The sequence below is a fragment of the Wolffia australiana genome, chromosome 4, assembly GCF_029677425.1.
Source record: "Wolffia australiana isolate 7733 chromosome 4, ASM2967742v1".
NCBI lineage: Eukaryota > Viridiplantae > Streptophyta > Magnoliopsida > Alismatales > Araceae > Wolffia > Wolffia australiana.
Window position 1 is genome coordinate 11,109,119 of NC_135838.1, and position 27,038 is coordinate 11,136,156.

The following is a 27,038-nucleotide window of genomic DNA, read 5'->3' on the forward strand; positions in this document are numbered from 1 at the left end:
TAGCCAAGTGCATTTTTGAGCATCAAATCCCTTTCTAGTAAGAGTTGGTCAATGGTGTCGAGGGGCGAGGCTGGTGTTCCATATTGGAGCAGGGATGAATGCTCTCTTCTGTATTGCATTTGGCCTTCTAGCTGGGTATGAGGAAGATATTCCTCTACTGAAGTCAGTCTGGGGGATGGTTCACTATTCCTCTACTGTATGGATGACTCGTCGGCCGGAGGTACGCTAGGAGAGGAGTTCTCAAATCTATTCCAGCTGGCAAAGAACCTCAATCATCAGTTAGAGGATGATGGGAAGGCACATAGAACTCGATTTTGGAGGGCATTATTTCAGAGCAGAGTGTGGAAGACCTGCCAGGCATGCATCAGGCATTGTTACACTTAAGGCCTTGGAGCAGGACAAGGGACAACTAAGTGTGGAGAGGCACGTTCTTCTCAGTTTAGGATGCAGACAAAACGTTCTGAGAGGGCCAATGGACAAAGAGTCTACCATCCATACCTTCCGATTTCTATGGAAGCTCGTGTAATTTCTTCCAAAAATGACTTGTGAGGAGGCTGCCTCAATCAGAAATGATTGATCGTGCTATTCCGTGTAACTTGAAAATATCTTTGGCAAATAAATCTGCAATGTTATTTGTTGAGAAGGGATGCTTGACTTCTAAGTAGTGGACGCCCTTAGTCGTTCAACTAGGACCATGATCAAGTCGAGGACAATAGATTTTGGTAATCCTTCTATGAAGTCCTTGGTGATGTCTTCCCATGTTTGATTTGGAATGGGTAGTGGTTGTAGAAGTCCGACTGGTCACAATGTTGATAATTTGTGTTGTTGACATTTAGGAGACTGGTTGATGTAGGTTTTCCTCCAAATTTGTGTTGTTGATCACCTTCCTCATTCCCCTCCAAAATGTTTGCTGAGATAGTCTTTTGATATTCCATTGAAATCCTCCTTGGCCCTCTGTGATGCAATCATGGAATCCTTTCAACACCAAGGGAATGAAGAATGAATAAGGAGTCAGCACAATATGAGTTTTGTAGCGAAGGAGGCTGATACGAACCTTGATCTAGGTTCGTATCAGGAGGTTGGAGGAAGAGGTAAGGTAGAAGTTCCTGGGGTAGCGAGGTGAAACGGGAATGGTAGAGGGCGGGCCGAGCAGAGGGGGGAGGGATCAGCTGGGGGCGAGCCACCTGGAAATGTGGTGAGGAAGAGACAATCTCGGGGGAATGGGGATCGTGAAGGGAGAGGGGAGGCCAGACCTGGACTTGGAGAGGGGGAGACAAGGCACTACTTCATTCTTCTTCTTCTTTCTTCGCTGCCGTCCTAAAGAGAGGGCATCCCTATTTAACGGGAAATACATAATAGCAATTGTCTAAAATGCCCCTGTGGGCTAAATGACGAAACTACCCCTAGATAGGTTTAGGATCCTATCAAGGATCCTATCAAAGGCCTTGGTGTACGGAGTCGTTTTTTGTGAAGAAAGTGGTGGAAGGTCTCTCAAGATTGGTGGTCCTCCCTGTAGGATTAATGAGAAAATTATAAGTATAGCCTTGAACCAAGGGTTCCCACACCCTCTGTTCACCTCCCTCTAAACAAAACTGAGGCTAAGGTTTCCGCATGGTGCATTACACCAACTAGCTACGCCTTACGTCCATTGAAGATGACCTCATTGCAGTGAAGCCAAATGGCTTAGAGCACAGCAAAAAGTGGTTTCTGTTCCTCTCACCCCTAGGTATCTCATTGTGTAGTGAGTCCCAGAAGGATTCCTCTTTGGAGACATTCACCCCTATCATAGATTGAAGCAAGCAGACATTCAAAGAAAAGATGGGAATAGTCTTCTTAACCCTCTGTGTACATAATGCACTCTATCACGGCTTCTGGTAGCCATCTCTTTGTCGTAGGCCCGATTCACCTATCTTCATCGAAGCAGCAAGTCAAATAGACACATTTTTAGGGGGATCTTTAGTTTCCATAGAACTTGGTATGTGTTGATGATCAACAGTTCCTCTGTTGCTTGGTTTTTGTGATCTGTTCATCTACATTCGTTACAGAGAAGGGTTTGCCTTACACATCAACCAATATTGAGCAATGCTCTCAAGTTGCAGATGCATGAGGAACTTTTCCTGTGGAAAATTCTCTATCTTGAAGATAGATTTGCGTCAGGCCGTTCGAAAATGCAAATGCCACTTGAGTTCAGGGACGCGGATGGGGCGATTTTTTCGTCCCGGGACGAAAATCATCCCGTCCAAGGATACAGACGAATTTCGGGACGATGATTCGTCCCGGGGACCACCGGACGGGATGATTTTCATCCCGTGAGACGAAAAAACCGTCTGTCCGGAAGTCTCGGACGATGGACGGACGGATGTTGACGAAAAACCGCCGGATTCACATCCGACGGTTGAGATCTCGCCACGTGGCCTTCTATGACAATTTGCATCAAGGTACCTGTATTTTTTTGCTCGTGCAAACTGACGCCGCTCAGAATTGATTGTACATATGTCTTTTTGCATTCTCTCTCCTCCATATTTCCCTTAAAAACATAAAAAAATTTATATGAATATATTAAAAATATAAAATGGGTTTTTTTCGTCTGGTACGAGTTTGGGAACGAAAATTGGTTCCGGGATGACTGGACAGGACGAAAAACCGTCCCGGTATGATTGGACTGGACGGTTATTTATCATTGGACGAAAAACTGTCCCGTCCTTCGTCTCTGAACTTACTCTGGACATCGGACGGGACGAAATTCGTCCCGTCCCGCCCATCATCCACGTCTGGGACGATCCGGAACTATAAATGCCACTTAGTTCAGATCTGCGGGCTGCTCCCAGTCAAACCCTTCATGATCGGTAATTGTCTTTCAAGACCTTGATTGCTGTATTCTCCTCTTGTCCCATGAGTTGGGCCCTCATTTGTTTAACAAGGCTAGGTTTATGTCATGTTGGTGTGGCACCCCTTGCACGCCCCTTGGTTGACTGGTCTACCTGGTCCCAAGGTACGGGGACCATCCCCTTTCCCTCCTCCAAAGCTGAGTCTTTCCATAGAAGCCTTTGCATCAAACCTTCCAAAGCGTTTGTCGAAGGTGGCAGATAGATCGGAGACAAGGAGGTAGAAACGGGGAAGTGCTGGAAGCACTAACCTCACAAGCACTAGGCGTCCCCTTGACACCACTCTGGTCTGACATCCCTAAAGCTGCCACTCCATCTTCTCTATGACAGGCTGCCAGACTATCGCCTTGAGGCAACCCATCGTTATTGACTGGCCAAGGTACCTTATGCTTACTTCACTCTATTTTGACCAGCTTGTCCTCGAACTGAAAGTTGGGAACTGATCGCAGAGGGTAGCAGCAAGTTCCCAAGAAGGTTTGAAAGCGGGGAGCCCCCACCAATGGGTGAAGACTTGGCAACCACGAGTGGAAGGGCGGAAAGCAGAAATATTTTCCAGCGCAACTTGCCACACTGAGTCTTAGGTGAGTTTCAGAGGGAGTAGTTGGGCCTGGGCAGTGGTGGAGGTGGCATGCTTGTGCTGAGACACATGGAGACTGGGTGAATTTGGGTGTTCGCCAGAAGGATGAGCTTGTAGGCGACGGGACCCAGTCGCTTGATGAGTGGATAGGTATCGCTTCTTGTTACTGTGGGGTGTAGCTTGAGTGAATGGGTGCGAGGCGAGTGACTGCATGCGCTGGGTTGCAGCTTGAGGTAGAAGAGATTTCCCACTGAATTCCATGGGCCGGTGGTGCTTGTTGGCTTGGGACTTCATGACGGTCTCAGCATGGTACATGTGCTGGCTAAGTAAATCGAGGTAGGCTCTGTGGTGTCGGAGTAACATGTTAGAATTGGGATTTGACATGTTAATCACTTTATACTTGGCTTTCAGTTTTTTTAATTAACATCCTCCATAGTTTTCTATTTAAGAAAAAAATCCAGTGAATGAAATCTATAGTGTATTCCATGGTGCACTCCTTGTCTTTCTCCCCTCTGTTAAAAAATGCATCAGAAATAAATGTCTTTCATTTTTTGAAAGGATAAATATCTTTCATATATCATATATGATGTTTGATCTCAGTAAGGATGTCTGTGGCAGGTTTGTGGATTTGATCTCTTAAGGAGTGATGGAAGGTCATATGTTTGCGATGTGAATGGATGGAGTTTTGTGAAAAACTCTCACAAGTATGTGTTTAATTCAATGTCATGTTACGATTTGAAAGAATTTTAAGTGTATTCTCTGGGTCGTATGGGTGACTTGAGCTGATTTTCAATCTAAGGTACTATGATGATGCTGCTTGCGTACTGAGAAAAATTTTCCTTGAGGCAAAAGCACCGCATCTTTCATTGGAAATGCCATCTGTTCTTCCTTGGAAAGTTAACGAGACAGTACAAACACCAGAAAGTTTAACACGTCAGGCTAGCGGAATTATTGGTACTTTTGGCCAATCAGAAGAGTTGCGTTGTGTCATTGCTGTCATACGCCAGTAAGTTTCCGTCACCTCGGTCGTGTAACAAAGGTTCTTCATTTCATTGAAATAACTGGTGTGTAGTTATGTATGTTTATGACAATGCTTTTTGGTGAATCTCTTGGTTCATTCTTCTGTTGTTTAAATTGCATGAAACCTGTTAAACTGATGCAATAGTACACTTTGTAGTTTGCCTTTTGAAACAAATGACAATAATTTCTTTTCGATAGGTGAACATACTTTTGAGGAATATATCATGATTCATAAATAAGATTTGGTCTGTGTAAAAAGTTGAAGTTTCATTGAGGAACAACAAAATATGTTGGCATACAGATCAGGGACCTTCGATTTTTAAGGCTATATCATCAGTTTTGCATCATATTTTAACGAATAAAACATCCCTAAACGAGTTCCTCGGAGACGTGGCTAGTTAACTATATGTTTTGCTCTTGAATGAGACTTGAAGACATAAAAGGGGTAAAAAACTTGTTAATCATTTGAACATTACTATTTACATCCTTATTCCTGGTTCCCCATAATCAAGTTTTTCTATATCTTTGTCCATAGAGGTTTTAGATGTACTATCTGGAAATCTCTAAATGCTCTCTCTGCTGCTTAATCCATGTTTTTTGGAAACCTGACAGTGGTGATCGTACACCCAAGCAAAAAGTTAAATTACGCGTCACGGAGGAAAAACTGTTGAATCTGATGCTCAAGTACAATGGTGGGAGACCAAGAGCAGAGGTACTGAAACTAAAATAGTTTATGAATAGATTCAATATTCCATGAATAGTCTCAGACATCAAAGATGTCATCGAAGACCCTTGTTTGTTTATCGATTCAAATTGATGATCTTGCGCAAGCCTATGGCACGTCAGCACGGCCTCACCAGAAGAGTTTGAGGGTGGAAAAAGTTTTTGCCAGAGAAAGCCAGAAGATACTTAGAAACCTGAGTGTTTTCTTTCAGCAGAAAATGTACTATATCTGCAGGTTTGAACTGGCCCGTTTAATGCAACAGTTGTGTTTCTCAAACTATGTTCCTGGCCATGTGATAATATTTGTCACATGTGTTCCCTTGGCATGTGTTAGGTAGTTACAACTGAGAAAATAAAAGGAGGTGACTCTTCCATCGTGATGTATGTTAAATTTGAAAGAATTGAGTGCATTAGGAAATTGAGTGGAGTTCCGCAATTCTGCGGGAAATTCTTTTGAGTTATCATGTTATATCCAGGGATCTCACCCCAATATTCCAGTACTCTCTTGTGTAGTCCATAGAAAAGGATGCCATTTTTTCCCTTTTGTATGATTTTTCAAATCTAAGCATCATATGACAAAGCAAGGATGATATTTTGAATCATAGTTATTACAAGCTTATTCATTTTCTTATGGTGCACAAGTATTGTTACATACACGTTAGGACGAGGCACCTAGAAAGTTTCGTGTCTTCAGTTACAAACTAAGTTTCACTTTTGCAATTATATTATTTGATGTAGCCTAGAAGCCCAATTTGTGAGGCCCATTATCAGATGGTGGGCCAAGATATAGAATCTTCTATAAGCTGACAAGATCTGTAGTAAATCGCCTGGAGACCCAAAAATACTTTGACGGATTCTTCTTCTGCAGAATCTGTAGAATATATTTGCTACATCTTTTTAAAGATCGAGGTTCTCTGTCTTGTCTTGTTAGAATCTGCATGTTCTACAGGCCCCAGAATCTGTAGAATATTGATGCCTTGGCCTGTCATGTTTCTGATATTTTGTTCTATCTTGTTAGTGTTATTCGTCCCAATGTTTTTAGTTGTCTTTATCTTTTCATTGGCATTGCCATTATTGAAGTATTTTCTTTTTCTGAGAAACCTGTTTCTGGGTGTTCTACTTCTTGGAGAGCGCTTCAGTGCTTCTGCACTTCAGCAGAGCTCCTTTGTGGACTCAAATGTGTTCTACTTCTTGGATCAGTGCTTCAGTGCTTCTTGGTTAAAATCTTTGATCTCGATGAAACAATTCTTCAAAAATATCCTGACTCCCTCTTGTTCCATAAATCAAGAATGCTAGGGTTTGTGCACCTGTCTCATCTTGTTCTTCTTCTTCTCTCTTCTTTCTTGATTCTTGACAGATCCCCATGGGGCATCTCGCATTATAGTATTTAAGAACCCAAGTTTATATGATCTCAGTGCCACAATGAGAGTGACATCTTGCTCGAAGTTTGCAGCTTTACAGAAACTTAATCTATTAATTTTGTTTGAAGAAATATCAATTTCCGTAGGTTAATATTTTTTTGAGATTGTAAAATCTTGAAGTAAGTCATCAGAAAATTTTAATTCTTTCCAGACAAAGCTAAAGAGTGCAGTTCAACTGCAAGATTTGTTGGATGCAACGAGGATTCTGGTTCCACCTGTGAGGTATGGATTTTTAAACCGTGGGAATATTGCAATTAATATAAAGTGATTTAAGCTCTACATGGGACCCTGTGAGTAATCTTATTTTAATAGCTCTCAAACTAAATTCTTGCATGAATGTGCCAATTCTTAGCCTTCTCTTGGTGTTATTGAAAATTCATTGTTTGCAAAATGGGAATATGCATAACATTTTTATCAAAGGTGGATAACTGACATCTGGGTTATTAGCTTCATTAAATACAAACGATATGATAGTTTCATTTCAGGAAAAGAATTATCTCTTCGTTTCAAAGCTGAACGTTCAATTTCATGGCCCAATGGTTATTATGGAATTCCCTACCGTCATTTAGTTGGGAATTTTGTTCAAGATGTGGAGCCATTTGCCTGGTGTATCACCAAATTCACCTTATCGACATAGATCTTTCCCTCTGAAGAACTGTATTTGGGGTCCTTGGCATAACATTTGAAGTTTTAGTCAACACTAGGAGGAATTCCCTGCCGTCATTTAGTTGTGAACTCTGTTCAAGATGTGGAGCCATTTGCGTGGTGTATCACCAGATTCTCCTTATGAACGTAGATCTTTCCCTCTGAAGAACTGTAGTAGGGATCCTTGGCATAACATTTGAAATTTTAGTCAGCACTAATAGCAATAACATACAATTATGGGAAAACTATTTGAGAAGATATTTCTTGAACGAAATCTAGAATATGACTAATATTTTCGTGAATCCTGGAACTCTGAAGGTCCCTTAAATTATTATTTAAGTACACTGTAGTATGTGTCCCTTCACAACGTATTCTGTTCTAAGTGCCTGTGGTCCAGCAACATATTTCCCTTGTGAATCCTTGCGAGCATACTACATTTCTTCTCAAATAACGCCAAGAAATATCTTCACATCTTGAACAGAGTAGTATCACCAGATTCACCTTATCAACATAAATCTTTCCCTCTGAAGAACTGTATTTGGGGTCCTTGGCATAACATTTGAAGTTTAAGTCAACACTAGGAGGAACAGTTATGGACGCTGAAATGTAGGGCCTCCATTTCAGCGTCCATAACTGTTCACCACGGTGATTGAGCAAGGGCATCGTGAACTGACTTGGGGATATAAACTTCTTGGAGATCCAACAGAAATGCGTTATGAGCTGCAGTGACCTTCTAATAAGTGAGAACATGACTCAATAGGAAAGGGTAATATGACATAAGATTCTACTGTTTTGAATTGGTAGTTTTGTATCTGAGATCATGGTTGGTTCTTGTGGCGTAGTTATAGGGTCTTGGACACTATTTTGGGAAATGTCTAATTCTGTGGCGTGTATAGTGAGAAGGATATGGAGTTACCCGAGTAAGTTGCAGAACACTTTCAATAGGGGGCTGTGATGTATTATCTACTTGTTGGGGATCTCCCAGTTCTTCCCCCTCTGGGACAACCTCTGGGGTTATGTTTCAAGTGTAGGCTGTGGATCCACATTCTGATGTTCATCATTTTGTGGGTCTAAATAAGAAGATGAGAATGACAATGGACTTGACTGAATGTTGTTGTCATCAATCTAGGATGCTTGAGATTAATATTATTTAAGTTTGTTAAATATGACGTCTTTGGTTGTAATTATACATCTTGTGGAAGGATGGTAGCATTTATACCCTTTTTGAGTATTCGAGTACCCAACAAAAACACATGTTAAGGCATGCGGAGCCAACTTGTTAGCTTGGTGTGGATGTAAATGAACATAACACTCACATCCAGAGACACAAAGTTCCAGTTGGATCCACAACGCGAAGTTGGGTACTAGGTTGTAACAATGTCCTCGGAGAGTGGGAGAGGGTAAGTAGTTGATCAAGTAGACGGAGTGCATAGCAGCTTCTACGAAAATGTCTTCAGACAGAACTCTGAATTATGAGGGCTCTCATCTTTTCTAGAATATGACTTTATTAGGAGAGGGTAAGCAGCTGATAATCTGTTTTGTTGAGGTTAAAAAGGACACGAGGTTTCATGAATAATGTGTTCATCTCTAAAGAGTTTTCTTATTTCAGAGTTTCAAAACTCATATCTGTTATCGGTGCAAAATTTCTTAATCTGTTCCTCAAATCGGTGGTAGATCATACTCAGGAAAGCACTGATTATGTTAGCAACTTCAGACTTATGCTTTATCAGATGAATCGAACAAAAATGATTCATGTCGTTTATAAACACCAAGAACCATCGGAAACAATGGAGATTAGAAAATGGTCCTGGTCCTCGTACGTCACAATGACCTAACTCGAATACGTATGTTGCTCCATTTGATGAATGATGATAAGTAGTATGCTTATGTTTGGCCAACTGGCATACATTACACTCCAACGTATTCTTATTCAAATGAGAACATCAATTTGGAAACATGTCTTTCATAATAGAAAATGATGGGTGTCCTAATTACTGATTGGAGTAGCCGAAAACATTCATCCCCAGAAGTTGTTGCAGCTAAAACTTGGAAATGCGCCTCCTTTCTCCCTTGTGGTTGGCATAGATAGTGGAGTCCCTCTGAGATTCTTGCTATGCCATGCTTCAGGCCCACCGCCTTGTCACAGAGGAATACACCAATCTCTTCAAAAATCGACTAATAAGATGTCAGTTGAGCACTACGTTTAACAGAAAGTAAACTGACGCATAACTTTGGGAATGAAGAATATGGTGCGTACCTTGATGCTACCAATGCCAACCATTGGCAGTAGAGTACCATCGGCGATTTGAACCTTTCGACTTCTAGTGCAGGGTTCATAAGTCTCAAGCAGTTCTCTAGATGGAGTCCTGTGACTTCAAGAGGTTCTTTAGTTGGAGGAGTTCCTCCCTGCTAAGATTAAAACTTTGTGTTTGAAGTTCAGTGTCGTTTGATCCAGTCACTTAAGATTCTTCACTTGTCGTGCTACCAGTATGACCATCACTTGTCCAATGTTCTTGCATAAGGTGCATAGAGTTGTCAGATTCAGAGGGTGGGAGGTCTGTAGGGTGGATATGCTTACAAAGTCGGAATATGACCTGAATGTACCTAGTCCATTGATATTGATTGTGCCCCGTAAATAGATTACAGGGTGCAGTGACGGGGAGATGAGTGTACCATCTTTCCCCAAGATGAAGTTGTCCAACATTGGAACTAGCATTCTTCTCAAATGTGGCCTTGGCTTTGGTCATGCAAGGCAAAGACAATAAACGGAAATGGATAATATAATGTAGATCCGCCAATTGCAATTTAAAGAAAAATTGGAATTTCACACCTAGAATCCACCAATAAGAAGCTCCAGAATAAGCACTACCAGTCGTTGGGTAGAGGTCCTCGCTTTGTTGGCAGAGGAAATTTTGTTGATCTACTGGTAAGTTGATAGATAAGTAGCTTCAGCTGATCGAAGCAGTCTTCGCCGTTGATCGTCGTGATCAGATGAATACCTGAGAAAATAATTGCTGTCGATAGTCATTCTGAAGCTCTTCAAGAAAAAAAATACTTATCAGCTGAGGTGGAATGTTGCATTGGTAGATCTGCCGGTCCACCGGTAAGTTGGTATATGTTGGTAGTAGTGCCCGAAGGAGTAAGAAGTCTACCAGTCAGTCTGTAGATAAATATCTTCCATCGGTGATGCTGGCTGCTGTTGAAGGAAAAAAGCCTTCAGCCATTGGTGACAGCTGGAAAATCGTAGCGCTCAAGAAGCCTATTTGAATCCTCTCAAACCATCCACTCTGATACCATGCAAGAAATGAAGCTGTCGCCTAGGTGTCCACGAGGGAGAGACAAGATCGAGAGAGATACAGACAAGCAGCGGTGGAAGAAGACGATCCTTTCTTTAGGGAAAAAATAACACAACACTTCTATTGAGCATGGAATGCTAGATGTATATATATAGATACATGGTCCCAAGGCTATTTTTATCAGGAGGTATCACATGTCAGACACATGATATGTCTAACACAGGCTAATGGAGTTTATCTTGGGCTCTGCAGTAGCCCCTTACATTAATTCGCCACCAACTTATCAAGAACGTAAAATTTATAAAATTAGTACTTTTTTCACTAGTTTTATTGATCTGATAAATTTCTGCATCATGAACAGATCAGGTCGTGAAAGTGATAGTGACGCTGAAGACACTGAACATGCAGAAAAACTTCGTCAGGTTAAAGCAGTCCTAGAAGAGGTATTCTCTATTTTCAGGATTTATAATCACTATTATTTCTGGATGGTGTATTTAGTGCAAATTGTTCTCGAATCAAAATACTATTCCGTTCCGTAAATACATTTCATCATCAACGAGTATGGGATTTTGCACAGCAACAACCCAGTTACTCAAAGTAGTATGAACTCTAAGAGGTGTAAAAGTTTTCTGAGTTTTTTACAAAACTTAATCTGCTGCAGCAGTGAAACTCTGGGGAAGAATTATAAGAAGGATACCTTTTATTAATTGTGGTACGCAGCAGATTAAAAAGTATCACATGCTCCATTTAGGATAAATGTATGCCCGATATAGAAGTACAATATAGGAGTAATAAATAAATGAAGAAAGATACTCAGTAACTGATACGCTTCCTTAAGATAGTGTTACGACCCACTACTTCCAGTAAGCTCACTAGGGGCATTATTGTCTTTTGTATCTCCTATAAATATGTAGCCCTCCTCGTTATAAGGCAGGACATGAGTTGTAAGTGTTATTTCCTTCCAGTAATCTCTCCTTCTCTCTCGACGACGTCCACTCCGTCGAGCCCTGTTCCTTCGGCGACGTCCACTCCGCCACTCTCTGCCGCTCTCATCCCCTCAGAGTCGTCCACTCCGCCACTCTCTGCCGCTCTCATCCCCTCAGCGTCGTCCACTCCGCCAGGGTCAACCTCATTCACAATACGATCCTGGTTGGGATGTTATCAGATTGGAGTAGAAATCAGTGAGAACCAGAGACCAAGAAACTTCAAGAATCATCAAGAATAGCAAATTCGTGATGGTGAGAGGTACTATAAAAGGTAGGGGTTGAGTGGGAATGGTGGAAAAGAGAAACAAAAAATGGTACACCTGGTAGGATTTACTGAATCTCCGAATCCTCCGACTGGGTGGGTATCTTCCCCCTCTCCAGCGGGTTGCCTCAGCAACTATCTTCAAGAAAGAAAAATACTCCTCTTCTTGTCAACTCCCATTTTTACTAGAGGGATTGGTTTTTTGGTTTGACCCTGCACACCTCTTCACATTGTCTGAAGTCATGTTGATTTTTTATGTCTTAGGAAGACCTGTATCAGTGACACAATTTTTTAAAACACCTGAGCTGTTGGTAATGGTCAAATTTAGCAGTAAAGATAAAAACAATTACTCACAGTGAAAGTGGGAGGGGAATTAAGTAACAAGTACGATAGGCATCTATTCTCGGCTTCCTTTCTCAAGACGGGAATGAACGTCAGCCATCCTCAGTTTTCTTGTCGATGTTTGAATTGCATCTTAGAAAGTTCCTTATTGAAAACTCTGTAGATTGTTGTGATGACTGTAAAGAAGGAACAAGGATTAGCTCAGATTTCTGTTTTTTTAGGAGGAAGCGTTTGTAACCTCAATGTTCCATGTTGTCTGGGTCACTATGCGTGCAATGCTAGTGACAGATTTGGTCATGCATTGATACTTATTTAGTTTGATGAATTCAATTTTAACCTATTTACTCTGGCCTTTGATTCAGAGAGATTTGTAACTTTCCTTGCGAGTTTTTGTAATTCCACTGTCTGCATTGGTTGGTTCTTTCTCCATCAGGAAATAAGGCTTGCTCCCCACATAACATGAAAAGTATCCCTAATTTGATCCTGCATAGACCTGGCTGTCGTAGGAACGAGGCCAAATCATTATTTGCATTGATTTTGAAATCTTGACCTACCTCAAACAGACATTGCATCTCAAAAAACTTGTGAACTGTCTTCGCATTCTGGATCCCAGGGTGGACACTTCTCTGGTATATACAGAAAAGTGCAGCTAAAGCCTCTTAAATGGGCCAAGGTACCAAGGCTTGATGGAAGTGGTGAGGAAGGACGTCCCACCGAAGCATTGATGGTCCTCAAATATGGGGGTGTCCTTACCCATGCTGGAAGGAAACAGGTGCGATTTTTTTCTCAAAAAACAGACAGCGTTTTATCATTACAAATGACTGTATTCCGAAAATTACACGCTTGTGTTATTCTCTGCTTTCAGCTTGTATTCAATATCATGTGTTTTAATCATTCTTGATGCCACATTGAAAGGGTGGTTCAACTTTTCATCAAAGAAAGAAATTGAATTTATTGCTTAATTCCATGATTAATTGATATATCCATTTTTCTTCAGGCTGAAGAACTTGGAAGATACTTCAGAAACAACATGTATCCAGGTGTCCCATCTATTATATTTTTTAAGAATGTGATTGTCGTGCTATCTTCTCTCTTCACATACTGAGAGCAACTATGGGGATTGAATGACGACTAATGTCATAAAAAAGGGACATTGCGTCCTAAAATTCCTTTATATACGATTTCTTTCTATTAGTTTTATGGTCTAATTTTTTTGGAACAAGAAACTGTGAAATTGGTTTTACCTTAAAATTTTAATTTATTTTGTTTCAAATAATTGGACAGCCGAACGGCTCGATAATATCACCTGGCTTTCCAACGTTTCTTGTTTTCATTTTTTCCGCCCACCTCAGTCGTAATATTTATCCTATTTTCTTTAAAACTTATCATAGTAATGTTTCCATTGGATCTATTTTCGTTCAGTTTTTATATTTATTTCCAAGGATAATAGGATAGATTGACACCAGCTTATTTTCTACACTCACATTATTAGGTGAAGGGCCCGGGTTGCTTCGTCTCCACAGTACGTATAGGCACGACTTGAAAATATACAGCTCAGATGAGGGGCGGGTTCAGGTGTTCCACATCTCCAAAATATCATGTTGTTCTTTAATTTTTGGTCTTTTTGATATTTCAATTTTGTTTGATAGCTCTTTGTCCTTGTCCTTGTTTTTCCAGATGTCTGCTGCGGCTTTTGCCAAAGGGCTTCTTGATTTAGAGGGTCAACTAACGCCAATTCTGGTTTGTATTTCCTATGAAGTAATTTCCAATGCATGTTTCGAAATGATATTGTTCAATGACTCCGTCGAACAAATCTGTAGGTTTCGCTTGTGAGCAAAGACTCTTCAATGTTGGACGGTCTAGAGGAGGCCAGCACTGAAATGGAAGAAGCAAAGGTTAGAATTTCTTAAATCAGTTTTCGGTTATTCTCTTTCTTACATGACAGATTTAAAACAAATGTCAGAAAATGTGAATTATGAAATTAATTTAGTTGAATATTCTTTCCACATTCGTGATTATCTTTCTTGGTCTTTGATGCGTCCGTGAGTAAAAATTACAACGTGTCATAAGTTTTATCTTTGTTGGTTATATTTATTGCCCATTTCTCGTCTTTTATTTCAGGCGAAAATACACGAGATCATCTCCGAGCGCAAGGCGATGCTCCAGAATGGCTATGATGAGTCTCCTTGGATGGTTGACGGCGCCGGTCTATCTCCCGATTCCGTCAAACTACTTCCAAGAATGGTATTACATATAATGAAGCCCTTATAACCACCACCGTGCTTGCCCATCGTCTTTTATTTCATTTTTCTTTAATACTGTTTTTAATATTTTTGAAATGAAAAACTAGCGTTTTGACAGTTTACTTTTTTCACGTTTTTATTCTCTAAGAAAGCATTTTCTTTAGAACGTGTTTAGCCGTAAGGAAGATATTCGTTCCCATTGGATCTAGAAAAAATGTAGCTAGTGAATTTCAAAAGCTTCCTTTTCATTGATATGTGCTATTTTCTTTGACAGGCCGAACTAACCAAAAAAATAACCAAGCAAGTAAAGCTGCTCGCAGAAGACGAGGACGAGAAACTTGCCTTGACGAGCTCGTTTGCTGTCCTTCCACCGTACGATCAAGCCAAGGCTCTCGGGAAATCCCACATTGACATGGCTCGTATTTCAGCCGGGTTGCCTTGTGGCAGTGAGAGTTTTCTTCTCATGTTTGCTCGCTGGAAGAAGCTGGAGAGAGACCTGTACAACGAGCGAAAAGAGTACGTGCCCTCGGTTTCCTTCTCGATTCATCCACTTCACTCTATCTCTGCTACGAGAGTGGTGTCTCATTCCCCCCTCAATCTGGGAATTGATTGAAATTTGCTCAACTTTTGTTTTCTTACTGCAGCCGATTCGACATCACCCAAATTCCAGACGTCTATGACTCGTGCAAGTACGCCATTACTTCCTCCAACTTTAATTCCCTCCTTACTTTTTTGTTAATTTGCTCCGTTAATAAACAGGTACGACCTCCTGCATAATTCGCATCTTAATCTACAAGGATTAGATGAGCTGTTCAAAGTCGCCCAGGTATTTTCTCATTTTTTAAACTGACTCGCATTTGTATACAAGAATGGAAGGTCACAAATCTTCTGACAGAATTGGTGAGTCAAATCTCGCAAGAATGATGTGATAGTTTTAACGTTTCGGAAACTAATCTCCTCAGGTGCTCGCGGACGGCGTCATCCCGAACGAGTACGGAATAAACCCAAGGCAGAAACTGACGATCGGGTCGAATGTAAGCAACCAATCGCTCTGAAGAAATAGTTCAAAGAAAAATCCCCTTCTGAAAACCCCTGTATTCTGCTCACGTTTCGTTGTAGATCGCTCGTCGCCTGCTGGGGAAGATCCTGATAGACTTGAGAAACACGCGAGATGAAGCCATCAGCGTCGCAGAGCTCAAAAACTGCCAGAGCCTGACCGGAACGAGAAACGAGGGCGACAAAAACCTGTCCAGATCTCCAAACGGCAGCGACGAAGCGAGCAGTGGTTTCTCTAGCGACAAGTCCCACGACCAGGAAGAAGACGACGACAAAGAGACCAAATATCGCCTGGACCCCAAGTAAGAAACCATCTCTTTATCTCTCTATCCGTATTTCTCTCGTTATTTCTCTTCTCTAAATATCTCTCTATCTATATATCTCTCTCCATCTCTCAATCTCTCTCCCTATCTCTCTTAGTATCTCTCTCTCTATCTCTCAATTTGTATCTATCTATCTATCTGCCTATCTCTCTCTCTTTGCATCTCTCTCTCCCTATCTCTCTCTTTATATCTATCTCTCTCCCTATTTATCTCCTCTTTTTATCTCTCTCTCTTCCCGTCCATCTCTCTCGTTTTGTATATCTCTCTCTCTCTTTTTCTCTCTATATCTCTCCCTGTCTATCTGTCTCTTTATCTCTCTCTATATCTCTCCCTGTCTGTCTGTCTCTTTATCTCTCTATATCTCTCCCTGTCTGTCTGTCTCTTTATCTCTCTATATCTCTCCCTGTCTATCTGTCTCTTTATCTCTCTATATCTCTCCCTGTCTATCTGTCTCTTTATCTCTCTCTATATCTCTCCCTGTCTGTCTGTCTCTTTATCTCTCTATATCTCTCCCTGTCTGTCTGTCTCTTTATCTCTCCCTGTCTATCTGTCTCTTTATCTCTCTATATCTCTCCCTGTCTATCTGTCTCTTTATCTCTCTATATCTCTCCCTGTCTATCTGTCTCTTTATCTCTCTATATCTCTCCCTGTCTATCTGTCTCTTTATCTCTCTATATCTCTCCCTGTCTATCTGTCTCTTTATCTCTCTATCTCTCCCTATCTCTCTCTCTCTCTCTCTTCTCATCTCTATATATCTCTCCCTGTCTATCTGTCTCTTTATCTCTCTCTATATCTCTCCCTGTCTGTCTGTCTCTTTATCTCTCTATATCTCTCCCTGTCTGTCTGTCTCTTTATCTCTCTATATCTCTCCCTGTCTATCTGTCTCTTTATCTCTCTATAGCTCTCCCTGTCTATCTGTCTCTTTATCTCTCTATCTCTCAGTCTATCGCTCTCTTTATCTCTTTATCTCTCCCTATCTCTCTCTCTCTCTCTTCTCATCTCTATATATATCTCCCTGTCTCTCTCTACCTTTATCTCTCTATATCTATCCCTATCTATGTCTCCGCGTCTATCTATCTCTCCCTATCTCTCTCTCTCTCTTCTCATCTCTCTATATATCTCCCGGTCTAGATCTCTCTTTATCTCTCTATATCTATCCTTATCTATGTCTCCGCATCTATCTATCTCTCCGTATCTCTCTCTTTCTTCTCATCTCTCTATATCTCTCCCTGTCTATCTCTCTCCTTATCTCTCGATGTCCCTCCCTGTCTATCTCTCTCTATTTGTATCTTCTCTCTCTTTATCTCTCTATATCTATCCCTATCTATGTCTCCGCGTCTGTCTATCTCTCCCTATCTCTCTCTCTGCCTATCTATCTCTATCTCCCTCCCTATCTATCTGTCTCTCTCCCTCTGTATCTCTCTTCCTATCTATCTGTCTCTCTCCCTATTTATCTGTCTCTCTCCCTATCTGTCTCTCTCCCTATCTCTCTCTATCTCTCTCCCTATTTATCTCTATCTCTCTCCCTATCTATTTCTCTCTCTCCCTCTCTATCTATATCTATCTCTCTCCCTATCCATCTGTCCCTCTTCCTCTCTATTTATCGCTGGCTCTCCCTCTTTATATCTATCTCTCTGTATCTCTCTCCCTATCCATCTGTCTCTCTTCCTCTCTATTTATCTCTCGCTCTCTCTCTCTCTATCTATCTCTCAGTATCTCTAATCGCTCGCGCTCTTTCTCTCTCTATATCTATCTCTTTGTTTCTCTCTCCCTATCCATCTGTCTCTCTTCCTCTCTATTTATCGCACGCACTCTCTCTCTCTCTCTACCTATCTCACTGTATCTCTCTCCCCATGTCCCTCCCTATCTATCCATCTATTTCTCTCTCTTTCTGTCTCTCTCGATCTATCGCTCTCATTCCATGAATCTCGCAGGTACGCCAACGTCAGGACCCCAGACCGCCACGTCCGGACCCGGCTCTACTTCACATCGGTGAGCCTCCCTCGCACCAGGATACGATTATTATTTCTATTATCCAGTATTATTATTATTATTACTAATTCACGGGTTTGACTGTGGCAGGAATCCCACATACACTCGGTGATGAACGTTCTCCGCTACTGCAATTTGGACGAGGCCCTGCAAGGAGAAGAAAGCCTCATCTGCCACCACGCCCTGGAACGCCTCCACCGAGTGCGCGAACTCGACTACATGAGCTACATCGTCCTCCGCATGTTGGAAAACACCGAGGTAAATCAAAAATCTAAATCAAATGAACCTCAAAAATACCAATTTATCTTATTCAACGCGGATCTGCAGGTGGGTCTGGAGGACCCCAGAAGGTACCGAGTGGAGATGACGTTCAGCCGAGGCGCTGACCTCAGCCCGCTTGAGGAGGTTCTTCCTCTGTCTTCTTGCCTTGCCTTCTTTGTGTAGTTTAGGGACGCGGACGGGACGATTGTTTCGTCCTGGGACGAAAAAATCGTCCCGTCCAAGGATACAGACGAATTTCGGGATGAAATTCGTCCCGGGGACCACCGGACGGGACGGTTTACGTCCCATGGGACGAAAAAACTGTCAGTCAGGAGGTCTCGGACAACGGACGGATGGATGTGGTAGAAAAACAGCCGGATTCACATCCGATGGTTGAGATCTGACCGTATGTCCATTATTTTTCGCACGTGCAATTTGACGCAGCTCAGAATTAATTGTACATATGTCCATTCTATTCTCTCTCCTCCATATTTCCCTTAAAAAACTTAGAAAAATCTATAATAATATATTAAAAATATAAAATGGATTTTTTTTGTCTGGGATGAAAAACCATCCCGGTATGATTGGACTGGATGGTTTTTTTATCTGAAAAACCGTCCCGTCCTTCGTCCCTAAACTTACGCTGGATGCCGGACGGGACGAAATTCTTCCCGTCATGTCCATTGTCCACGTCGGGGACGATCTGGAACTATACCTCTTTGTTTCTTCTGAGCAGCCGGTCTTGATGTTGGGCAGGACGATGGGGAGGAGGCCGCGTGGCTGCATCAGGAGCACACGCTGCCGATCATGGGGCCGGAGAGGCTGCAGGAGATGGGCACGTACCCCACCCTGGGGAAGGTGGAGACGTTGCTCCGCCCCTTCGCCATGCCGGCTGAGGATTTCCCCCCGGCTGCCCCCCCGCAAGCTTTCTCCGGCTATTTCTCCAAGAGCTCCGCCGTTCTTGAGCGCCTCGCCAATCTCTGGCCCTTCAACAAGCCCCCACCCGCCCCCAGACACCCATGAAGAAAAAACACCCAAAGGTATTAATTATCATCTGCTCAAATTATTTATAGTTGCGGATCGCCCTGGACGTGGACGATGGACGGGACAGGACAAAGATTGTCCTGACGGACATCCGGAATCAGTGCAGGGACGCGGACATGAGAGTTTTTTCGTCACAGGACGAAAAAATCGTCCCGTCCACGTCCCGACTTTGCCAGTTCTCATACCTTGTCCCATACCTCGTCCTGGATGGAAAAAAAATCATGTGTTAAATTTTTAATATACTTTTCTAAGTTTTTTAGGGAAATATGGAGGAGAGAGAAAGCAGAGGGACATATGCACAATTACTTTGATGCAAATTGTTTAAGCGATGCAAATATGATGGATTTTAGTGTATTCCTTACCATCCATCGTCCGAGACCTCCGGAAGGGACGGTTTTTTCGTCCGACAGTAGGAAAACCATCCGGTCTGTTCATCCCGAGATGAATTTCCGTCCCAGTTTTCTTCCAATCTTGCAGACGGGACGATTTTTTCGTCCTGGGATGAAAAAACCATCCCGTCTGCATCCCTGCACTAAAAGACTGCACTCTCTCTTTTCCGGGAAATCGGTTGATTTTACTGCGATTATTTTACCCCGGCCAATTTTTTTTTTCAAACTCGTTCTTTCTTGTTTTTTGTTTGCAGGTTTTTCGTTTAAATAAATCCGCGGGCGTAGGCAGCGCGTTCGCAAGTGAAACCGGAGTGGCCCATTTCAGAAAAGCTGGATTTTTTACCGTCGTACATTGGCAATAAGACAAACAAGGTTGCAGAACTGTCTCATGTCTGGCTATGTACGTGTCCGTATCCGTTTCCAAACCCCCCCCCCCTTCTCTCTCTCTCTCATTCTCTTCTCTCTTTCTCTCTCTTCGTAACTCCTTGTGAGCGGTGGCGGGGAGGGAGGGTTTTGATGCCCTAGGCGCCTCCTCGTTGGCCCATCTCTCCTTCACACTATATATAGCAGGGAACAGTCCAAGCAGCATCGCTTTACAGGACGAGGTAAGCGATAGGTGTCGGAGCAAAGTGCCGCCGGGTGAGTGCTTTCTCCCTCGTATCTCTGGTTTTCTGGAGCTTCTTTGGTGGGTTTTTTTTTTCTTTTTCTTTTTCTTGTTTACATTGACAGGCGTATTGCATTTCGTTGATCCTACTCCGCAGTAATTAACTGCAAAGAGCACGCTCTTGGAACCTCACTCTGGTGGGTGGTTACTAAGAAGGGAAGGACTCTTTGTCTGTCTCTCTTTCTTCTGAGCTAGGGAGTAGCAATGGCGGAGAAGCCGGAGATGATGGACGCCGTCCTCAAGGAGACTGTTGATCTGGTTGGTGCCATCGTCACTTGTATATTTTTTGTTTTTGGTTTTTGATTTTGATTTTGATTTCTTCAGGAGAACATTCCTTTGGAAGAGGTGTTCGAGAATCTTCGATGCAGCAAGGAGGGGCTCTCGACGGAGGCCGCGGAGCAGAGACTTGCCATATTTGGCCATAACAAGCTCGAAGAGAAGAAGGAGAGCAAAGTCCTCAAGTTCTTGGGCTTCATGTGGAACCCGCTTTCCTGGGTCATGGAGGCCGCTGCCATCATGGCCATTGCCCTTGCCAATGGAGGAGTGAGACTTCCTTCTCTTTCTCACCTTCTTCTACCCATGATTTCAAACCCTAACCCTAATTTTCTCGACAGGGTAAGCCTCCGGATTGGCAAGATTTCGTGGGTATCATCACTCTGCTCCTGATCAACTCCACCATCAGCTTCATAGAGGAGAACAACGCCGGTAACGCCGCCGCCGCTCTCATGGCCAGGCTTGCCCCCAAGGCCAAGGTACATTTTTCATCACTCCATTACGGAATTTAAAGGTTAATAATTTACAGGGGTGGATATTTTGGACGAGATATTTAACTAAATACACAAACTTTGAGGAGACCATGATCACTTTAGAATAGTAATCGAGCAAACCTGTTGTTTAAATTGAGAAAGAGCTGAGATTCCGATCTCAGGTTTTGAGAGACGGGCGGTGGAGCGAAGAGGAGGCGTCGATCCTCGTTCCTGGCGACGTCATCAGTATAAAGCTCGGCGATATCATCCCGGCCGACGCCCGGCTTCTTGACGGCGACCCGTTGAAGATCGACCAGGTAAGTTATTTATCTTTGTTTTTACTGTTCTTCGTATAATTATTAACGGGGTATGCTTCTTTAATTATTATTTTTTTCGATTTTTGCAGTCTTCTCTAACGGGGGAGTCGTTACCGGTGACGAAGGGTCCGGGCGACGGTGTTTACTCGGGTTCTACTTGCAAACAAGGAGAAATTGAAGCTGTCGTTATCGCCACCGGCGTTCACACTTTCTTCGGGAGAGCTGCCCATCTCGTCGACAGCACCAACCAAGTCGGTCACTTTCAGAAGGTCGGTCCCGCACCCAACCTCTATAGTCTACACCTTAAACGATGACGATATGGAATCGTCATCGTCCCTTAGTTTACACTATCATATGAATATCGTCATCTGTCGGCGGGAGGATGACGGTGATGTAATCGTAACCGTCACCCAAACTTTGTGTTTGGGACGGTCGGAACGGGACTGCTTGGTCCTTCCGTTCTGTCGTCCATCGCTGTGCCTGTTGTTTGTCTAAAGAGTTGGCGGAGCAGAATACGTGACAGAACGGTTTTCGTGGAAGGATTTAAAATAAGCTAGTTTAGCGGGGTTTGATGACTGAACGGAAGTGAGGGAGACGGTTAGGATTTCCGTTAGCTTCTAATTTTCATCCGACCGTAAACTTTAGTCGAGTTGCAGGTGATGACGGTCATGGCTTTAGAGGACGATGATGGTTTTGGATGACGAAACTTTTCATCATTTGTTGACCCATTCTTTCGGATGATGAGTGTGGGTGATGTAAGTTGTCGTCGTCACCCAAGAAGCCCATTATTGTCGTCCTCTTCGGTGTGATTGACAATGATGAGGATGATTTTGTCATCATCTCTCATCGTCAAACCAAAGTTTACCATGAGACGATGGCAAAATCGTCATTATCATCCTTGCGTGGACGAGGAAGCATGATGAGTCGTCATTGGTGATACTGTACACAACTTCCCTCTCAGTGAAAACTGGAAACTTTAATCCCTTGTTTTTCTTTTATTTTTAGGTTTTGACCTCGATCGGAAATTTCTGTATCTGCTCAATTGCTGTGGGAATGGTGGTGGAAATCATCGTTATGTACCCAATTCAAGACCGTGACTACCGGCCTGGAATCGACAATCTTCTCGTTCTTTTGATCGGTGGAATCCCCATTGCCATGCCCACCGTCCTCTCCGTCACCATGGCAATTGGCTCCCACAGACTGGCCCAACAGGGAGCTATCACCAAGAGAATGACTGCCATTGAAGAGATGGCCGGCATGGACGTCCTCTGCAGTGATAAGACTGGCACTTTAACCCTGAACAAGTTGACCGTCGACAAGAACCTCGTTGAGGTATGAAAATCGTTATCGTCATAAAAAACAATTTGTCTTGTCATTTGACCAACAAGGTTAACTAAGGGACTATTTCATCATAGTCTTTTCTCTCATTTTTTTTTGTTCTCCTGTTGGTAAGGTCTTTGCCAAGGGGATCGACCAAGATACTGTTATTCTGATGGCTGCTCGAGCTTCCCGCACTGAAAACCAGGATGCAATTGATACTGCCATTGTTGGCATGCTTGCTGATCCGAAGGAGGTATGCAAATGCATCAACGTGAAACGTTGACTTAGTTCAATTCTACTTGCTCTAAATTGCAAACTCTTCAACGTCCACTGTCCCTGCTGCAAATGAAAAAAAATATATTTATGTTGTCGGTTGGCTTCTCTGTTCTCATTATAATTCTGGCTTCTATCTGAAGGCTCGTGCCGGGATCCGAGAAATTCACTTTCTCCCATTTAATCCTACGGATAAGAGGACAGCTCTTACTTTTCTAGGCAGCGACGGGAAGATGCACCGTGTCAGCAAAGGCGCGCCAGAACAGGCAACTTTCCTTCTACCTACTTTTTTCTCTCGCGTCCTCTTTGTTTTTTCTTAAATCTCTCTTTTCTCTTTGAAGATTCTTAATCTCGCGCACAACAAGTCAGAGATTGAAAGAAGGGTCCATGCTATAATTGACAAGTTTGCAGAACGAGGTCTCCGATCCCTCGCCGTGGCAATTCAGGTGACTTTCGTATCTCTCTCTCCCATTCTTTTGCGGGTTCTTTCCAGTGTCATCCTAAATTGTTCATGGGCAATGACGAAAATCATCTCCGTCATCATCATCCTGCATAGATGAATGACCGTGACGATTTTGACGCTGTATACCTTCATCTGAGTGAAGTCAGCAAAGAGGACAGAGACAAGAGATTTCATCAAGAGCCATCCTGGGAGGACAAATGCAGTGAATGATTTCGGTGGAAGCAAACTGTCGTTATTTCCTCGGTTTTGACTTGATTCTCCATCTTTCAGGATGTGCCAGAGGGGAGAAAAGACAGCCCTGGAGGACCATGGCAGTTCATCGGTCTCCTCCCACTCTTTGACCCTCCACGCCATGATAGTGCCGAAACCATTCGCCGAGCTCTTAATCTCGGAGTCAACGTAAAAATGATTACCGGTGAGCTCCTCATAACTCTTGTTAAACTATATATCCGATAGACTCTGATGAAAGTTCTGTGCAAATGTCTTTGACAGGAGATCAGCTGGCGATCGGGAAGGAAACAGGACGGCGTCTGGGAATGGGAACGAACATGTACCCGTCGTCTGCTTTGCTGGGCCAGAACAAGGATGAGTCTATTGCGGCACTACCGGTTGATGAACTGATAGAGAAGGCTGATGGGTTTGCCGGAGTTTTCCCTGGTAAATTTTCTCCATCTTTTCTCTTAGTCACTGCTCTAATGCTCGGCATGTCTGGACTACTAGTGGCGCTGTTGGGGACGTTTTATCATTTACGTCAATGCCAGTCACAAGTGTGGTGACGTGTTGATGATCAACTTCTCCGAGATGTCCGTTATTTTCAAACTCCGGAAAGTTGACACCTGCCTCCATCTATTTGTGTCATCCTGTTGATGTGGCATTGATGATGTCATCGTCAACCATTCAATGCTCTGTTAATGTTGATGCTTTCTTTAACCACTCTTAAACGGCATCGTCAGCAAGGGTTAATGACTTTGACGTTACTCTCGTTTCTTCTGACAGAGCACAAGTATGAAATTGTCAAGCGGTTGCAAGCTCGGAAACACATCTGCGGGATGACAGGCGACGGAGTCAATGATGCACCGGCATTGAAAAAGGCAGACATCGGAATTGCTGTCGCAGATGCCACCGACGCGGCTCGTAGTGCTTCGGACATTGTTCTCACAGAACCGGGGCTTAGTGTCATAATCAGCGCTGTTCTGACAAGCCGTGCCATCTTCCAGAGAATGAAGAATTACACGGTATCCCTCACATTTCCTCAGATTTTAAGAACTAATCTCTGGATCTGACTTTTGATGTCTGCAGATTTATGCAGTTTCCATCACCATCCGTATCGTGGTATGTCTGAGTTGCTTGATATTCTTTCTTATTTATCATATGATTGGTTGATTGATTAATGGATATCGTTTGATTATCTAAAGCTTGGGTTCATGCTGCTCGCGCTGGTCTGGAAGTTTGATTTCCCGCCATTCATGGTCCTGATCATTGCCATCCTCAATGATGGTCCGGATTCAATATCCTCCCTTGATTTTTGTCTTTTCGTCATCGTGAATAATCTCATAGGTGGTCATGTTAATCTGGATTAGGGACCATAATGACAATATCAAAGGACAGGGTGAAGCCCTCGCCACTACCAGACAGCTGGAAACTCGCAGAAATCTTTACCACGGGCATCGTCCTGGGCAGCTATTTGGCGATGATGACGGTAATCTTCTTCTGGGCTGCCTACAAAACCGATTTCTTCCCGGTGAGTGCTTTAGTAAAATCCTCATTATCATCCAAAAACTAGCATCATATACGATAGTTTTTGACGTAAGTTTTGGGCGGCCCGACAGAGGATCTTTAAAGTGGAGGACCTTCGAAAGACGGCGCAGGATGACTTCCAGAAGCTCGCCTCGGCTATCTACCTGCAAGTGAGCACCATTAGCCAAGCTCTCATCTTCGTCACGCGCTCTCGCAGCTGGTCATACAGTGAACGCCCCGGCTTCCTTCTCGTCATTGCTTTCTTCGTCGCCCAGCTGGTACAATTTCCCTTTCCCTCTCTTCCCTCTCTGTATCTATAGCGCGCTCTTGATGGATATCATGGCATGCAGATTGCGACGTTGATCGCGGTGTACGCGGACTGGGCTTTTACGTCGATAAAGGGGATTGGATGGGGATGGGCAGGGGTGGTCTGGCTGTACAACGTCATCTTCTACCTTCCCCTCGACCCCATCAAGTTCTTCATCCGCTACGTCCTCAGCGGCCGGGCCTGGGATCTCGTCATCGAGCAGAGGGTACTTCTCATCTTTCTCCATCTCTCTTACTGAGATAATTTTTAAGGTTTGTTTTGCCCTTTTTCAATGTTTTTACAAATCCGTCACCTACGTCATCCGTGATGTCCGTCACGTCACCGTGAAGGATGACGAAATAGTTTGCCCGTGACGGTGCTGTGACCGTGACGGAGGTCCTCAGACGGGTAACGTGATGTCACCGTCACGGATATTTCGTCACCGTCACAGGCCAACTATTTCGTCACCATCACGTCATCCGTCACGGTGACGTGACGGACGTTACGGATGACGTCGGTGACGGATATGTAAAAACATTTAAAAATTATCTCCGTAAGAGAGAGAGAGAGAACTGAGCTTTCGCTGCAAGATATATGGATGGAGACGGTAAATTGTAAGAGAGAAAACCTTAAAAGAACTACTCTCTAACTCTTGAGTGTGTGGCAGATCGCGTTCACCCGGCAAAAGGACTTCGGCAAGGAGGCTCGAGAGCTTAAGTGGGCTCATGCGCAGAGGACTCTCCACGGCCTTCACTCTGCGGACACGAAGTTGTTCACGGAGAGAACCAACGTCACTGATCTCAACCAGCTAGCCGAGGAAGCGAAGAGACGGGCGGAGATCGCCAGGTACTCTTAACCCATAATTCTCTCGTAGAATTTACCGTCTCAATCCATATATCTTGCAGTGCTTGTTTGTAGGGTTGTCGTTATCCGATATCCGATATCGTTATCCGTTATGGAATGCAGGTTGAGGGAGCTTCACACGCTCAAGGGCCACGTAGAGTCGGTGGTGAGACTGAAGGGCTTGGACATTGACACCATCCAGCAGGCGTACACCGTGTGAGGTAATGACTTGCGCGCCATCTCTTCTTTTTTTGCTCTCTCTGTACGACTGTGAATGCACACACGACTGCGTCGTTAACTTTTCTGATGCCGGCGGCCGCTGTACAAAACTTCGTCTTCCGTCTCTCCTGCCTCTGCTTATCTTGTTTTCTTTCTCTCCTCTCCATCTCCCTATTTCTCTTATTTTGTCTCTCTTGCGCTCCCTCTCTCTCTCTCTCTATCCTTTTGTCTCTCTCGCGCTCCCCCTCTCTGTCTCTATCCTTTCGTCTCTCTCGCTCTCCCTCTCTCTATCTTTTTGTCTCTCTCACGCTCCCTCTCTCTCTCTCTCTCTCTCTCTTTGTCTGTCTAGCTCTCCTTCTCTCTATCTCTCCTTTTGTCTCTCTAGCTCTGCCTCTCTCTATTCTCCTTTTGTCTCTCTAGCTCTGCCTCTGTCATTTTTGTCTCTCTTACGCTCCCTTTCTCTTTATCCTTTTGTCTCTCTCACTGTCCCTCTCCTTTTGTCTCTCTAGCTCTGCCTCTCTCTATTCTCCTTTTGTCTCTCTAGCTCTGCCTCTGTCATTTTTGTCTCTCTTACGCTCCCTTTCTCTTTATCCTTTTGTCTCTCTCACTCTCCCTCTCCTTTTGTCTCTCTAGCTCTGCCTCTCTCTATTCTCCTTTTGTCTCTCTAGCTCTGCCTCTGTCATT

The 27,038-nt window shown here is 43.4% G+C and overlaps 2 protein-coding genes across 5 annotated transcripts in view; both read left to right on the forward strand.

The window, feature by feature from the left end:
* Positions 1-19,847, forward strand: part of LOC144701923 (inositol hexakisphosphate and diphosphoinositol-pentakisphosphate kinase VIP2-like) — a 63,893-nt gene extending 44,046 nt beyond the window's left edge. Inside the window, exons 11-31 of one of the 4 annotated variants that reach the window (XM_078573744.1) lie at positions 4,081-4,166; positions 4,262-4,468; positions 5,095-5,194; positions 6,778-6,848; positions 10,929-11,010; positions 12,771-12,929; positions 13,155-13,197; positions 13,650-13,732; positions 13,835-13,897; positions 13,978-14,052; positions 14,279-14,401; positions 14,675-14,916; positions 15,045-15,089; positions 15,160-15,226; positions 15,363-15,434; positions 15,520-15,758; positions 17,714-17,771; positions 17,862-18,029; positions 18,099-18,176; positions 18,789-19,072; positions 19,720-19,847. In XM_078573744.1, coding sequence (XP_078429870.1) covers positions 4,081-4,166; positions 4,262-4,468; positions 5,095-5,194; positions 6,778-6,848; positions 10,929-11,010; positions 12,771-12,929; positions 13,155-13,197; positions 13,650-13,732; positions 13,835-13,897; positions 13,978-14,052; positions 14,279-14,401; positions 14,675-14,916; positions 15,045-15,089; positions 15,160-15,226; positions 15,363-15,434; positions 15,520-15,758; positions 17,714-17,771; positions 17,862-18,029; positions 18,099-18,176; positions 18,789-19,055 — 2,328 coding nt within the window. In that variant the 3' untranslated portion in view covers positions 19,056-19,072; positions 19,720-19,847. Of the gene's footprint in view, positions 1-4,080; positions 4,167-4,261; positions 4,469-5,094; positions 5,195-6,777; positions 6,849-10,928; positions 11,011-12,770; positions 12,930-13,154; positions 13,198-13,649; positions 13,733-13,834; positions 13,898-13,977; positions 14,053-14,278; positions 14,402-14,674; positions 14,917-15,044; positions 15,090-15,159; positions 15,227-15,362; positions 15,435-15,519; positions 15,759-17,713; positions 17,772-17,861; positions 18,177-18,788; positions 19,073-19,719 lie in introns of all 4 variants that reach the window. The other 3 variants (XM_078573742.1, XM_078573743.1, XM_078573741.1) reach the window with 3 other exon arrangements.
* Positions 19,767-26,478, forward strand: LOC144701924 (plasma membrane ATPase 1). The gene is made up of 20 exons (XM_078573745.1): positions 19,767-20,104; positions 20,227-20,387; positions 20,454-20,672; positions 20,744-20,881; positions 21,058-21,192; positions 21,282-21,461; positions 22,198-22,524; positions 22,646-22,765; positions 22,929-23,051; positions 23,127-23,231; positions 23,519-23,663; positions 23,741-23,905; positions 24,245-24,483; positions 24,548-24,580; positions 24,664-24,745; positions 24,829-24,989; positions 25,078-25,263; positions 25,336-25,518; positions 25,960-26,138; positions 26,259-26,478. The coding sequence occupies exons 2-20, from the start codon at positions 20,334-20,336 to the stop codon at positions 26,353-26,355; spliced, it is 2,871 nt and encodes a 956-aa protein (XP_078429871.1). The 5' UTR covers positions 19,767-20,104; positions 20,227-20,333; the 3' UTR covers positions 26,356-26,478.
* The last annotated feature ends 560 nt before the right edge of the window (positions 26,479-27,038 follow it).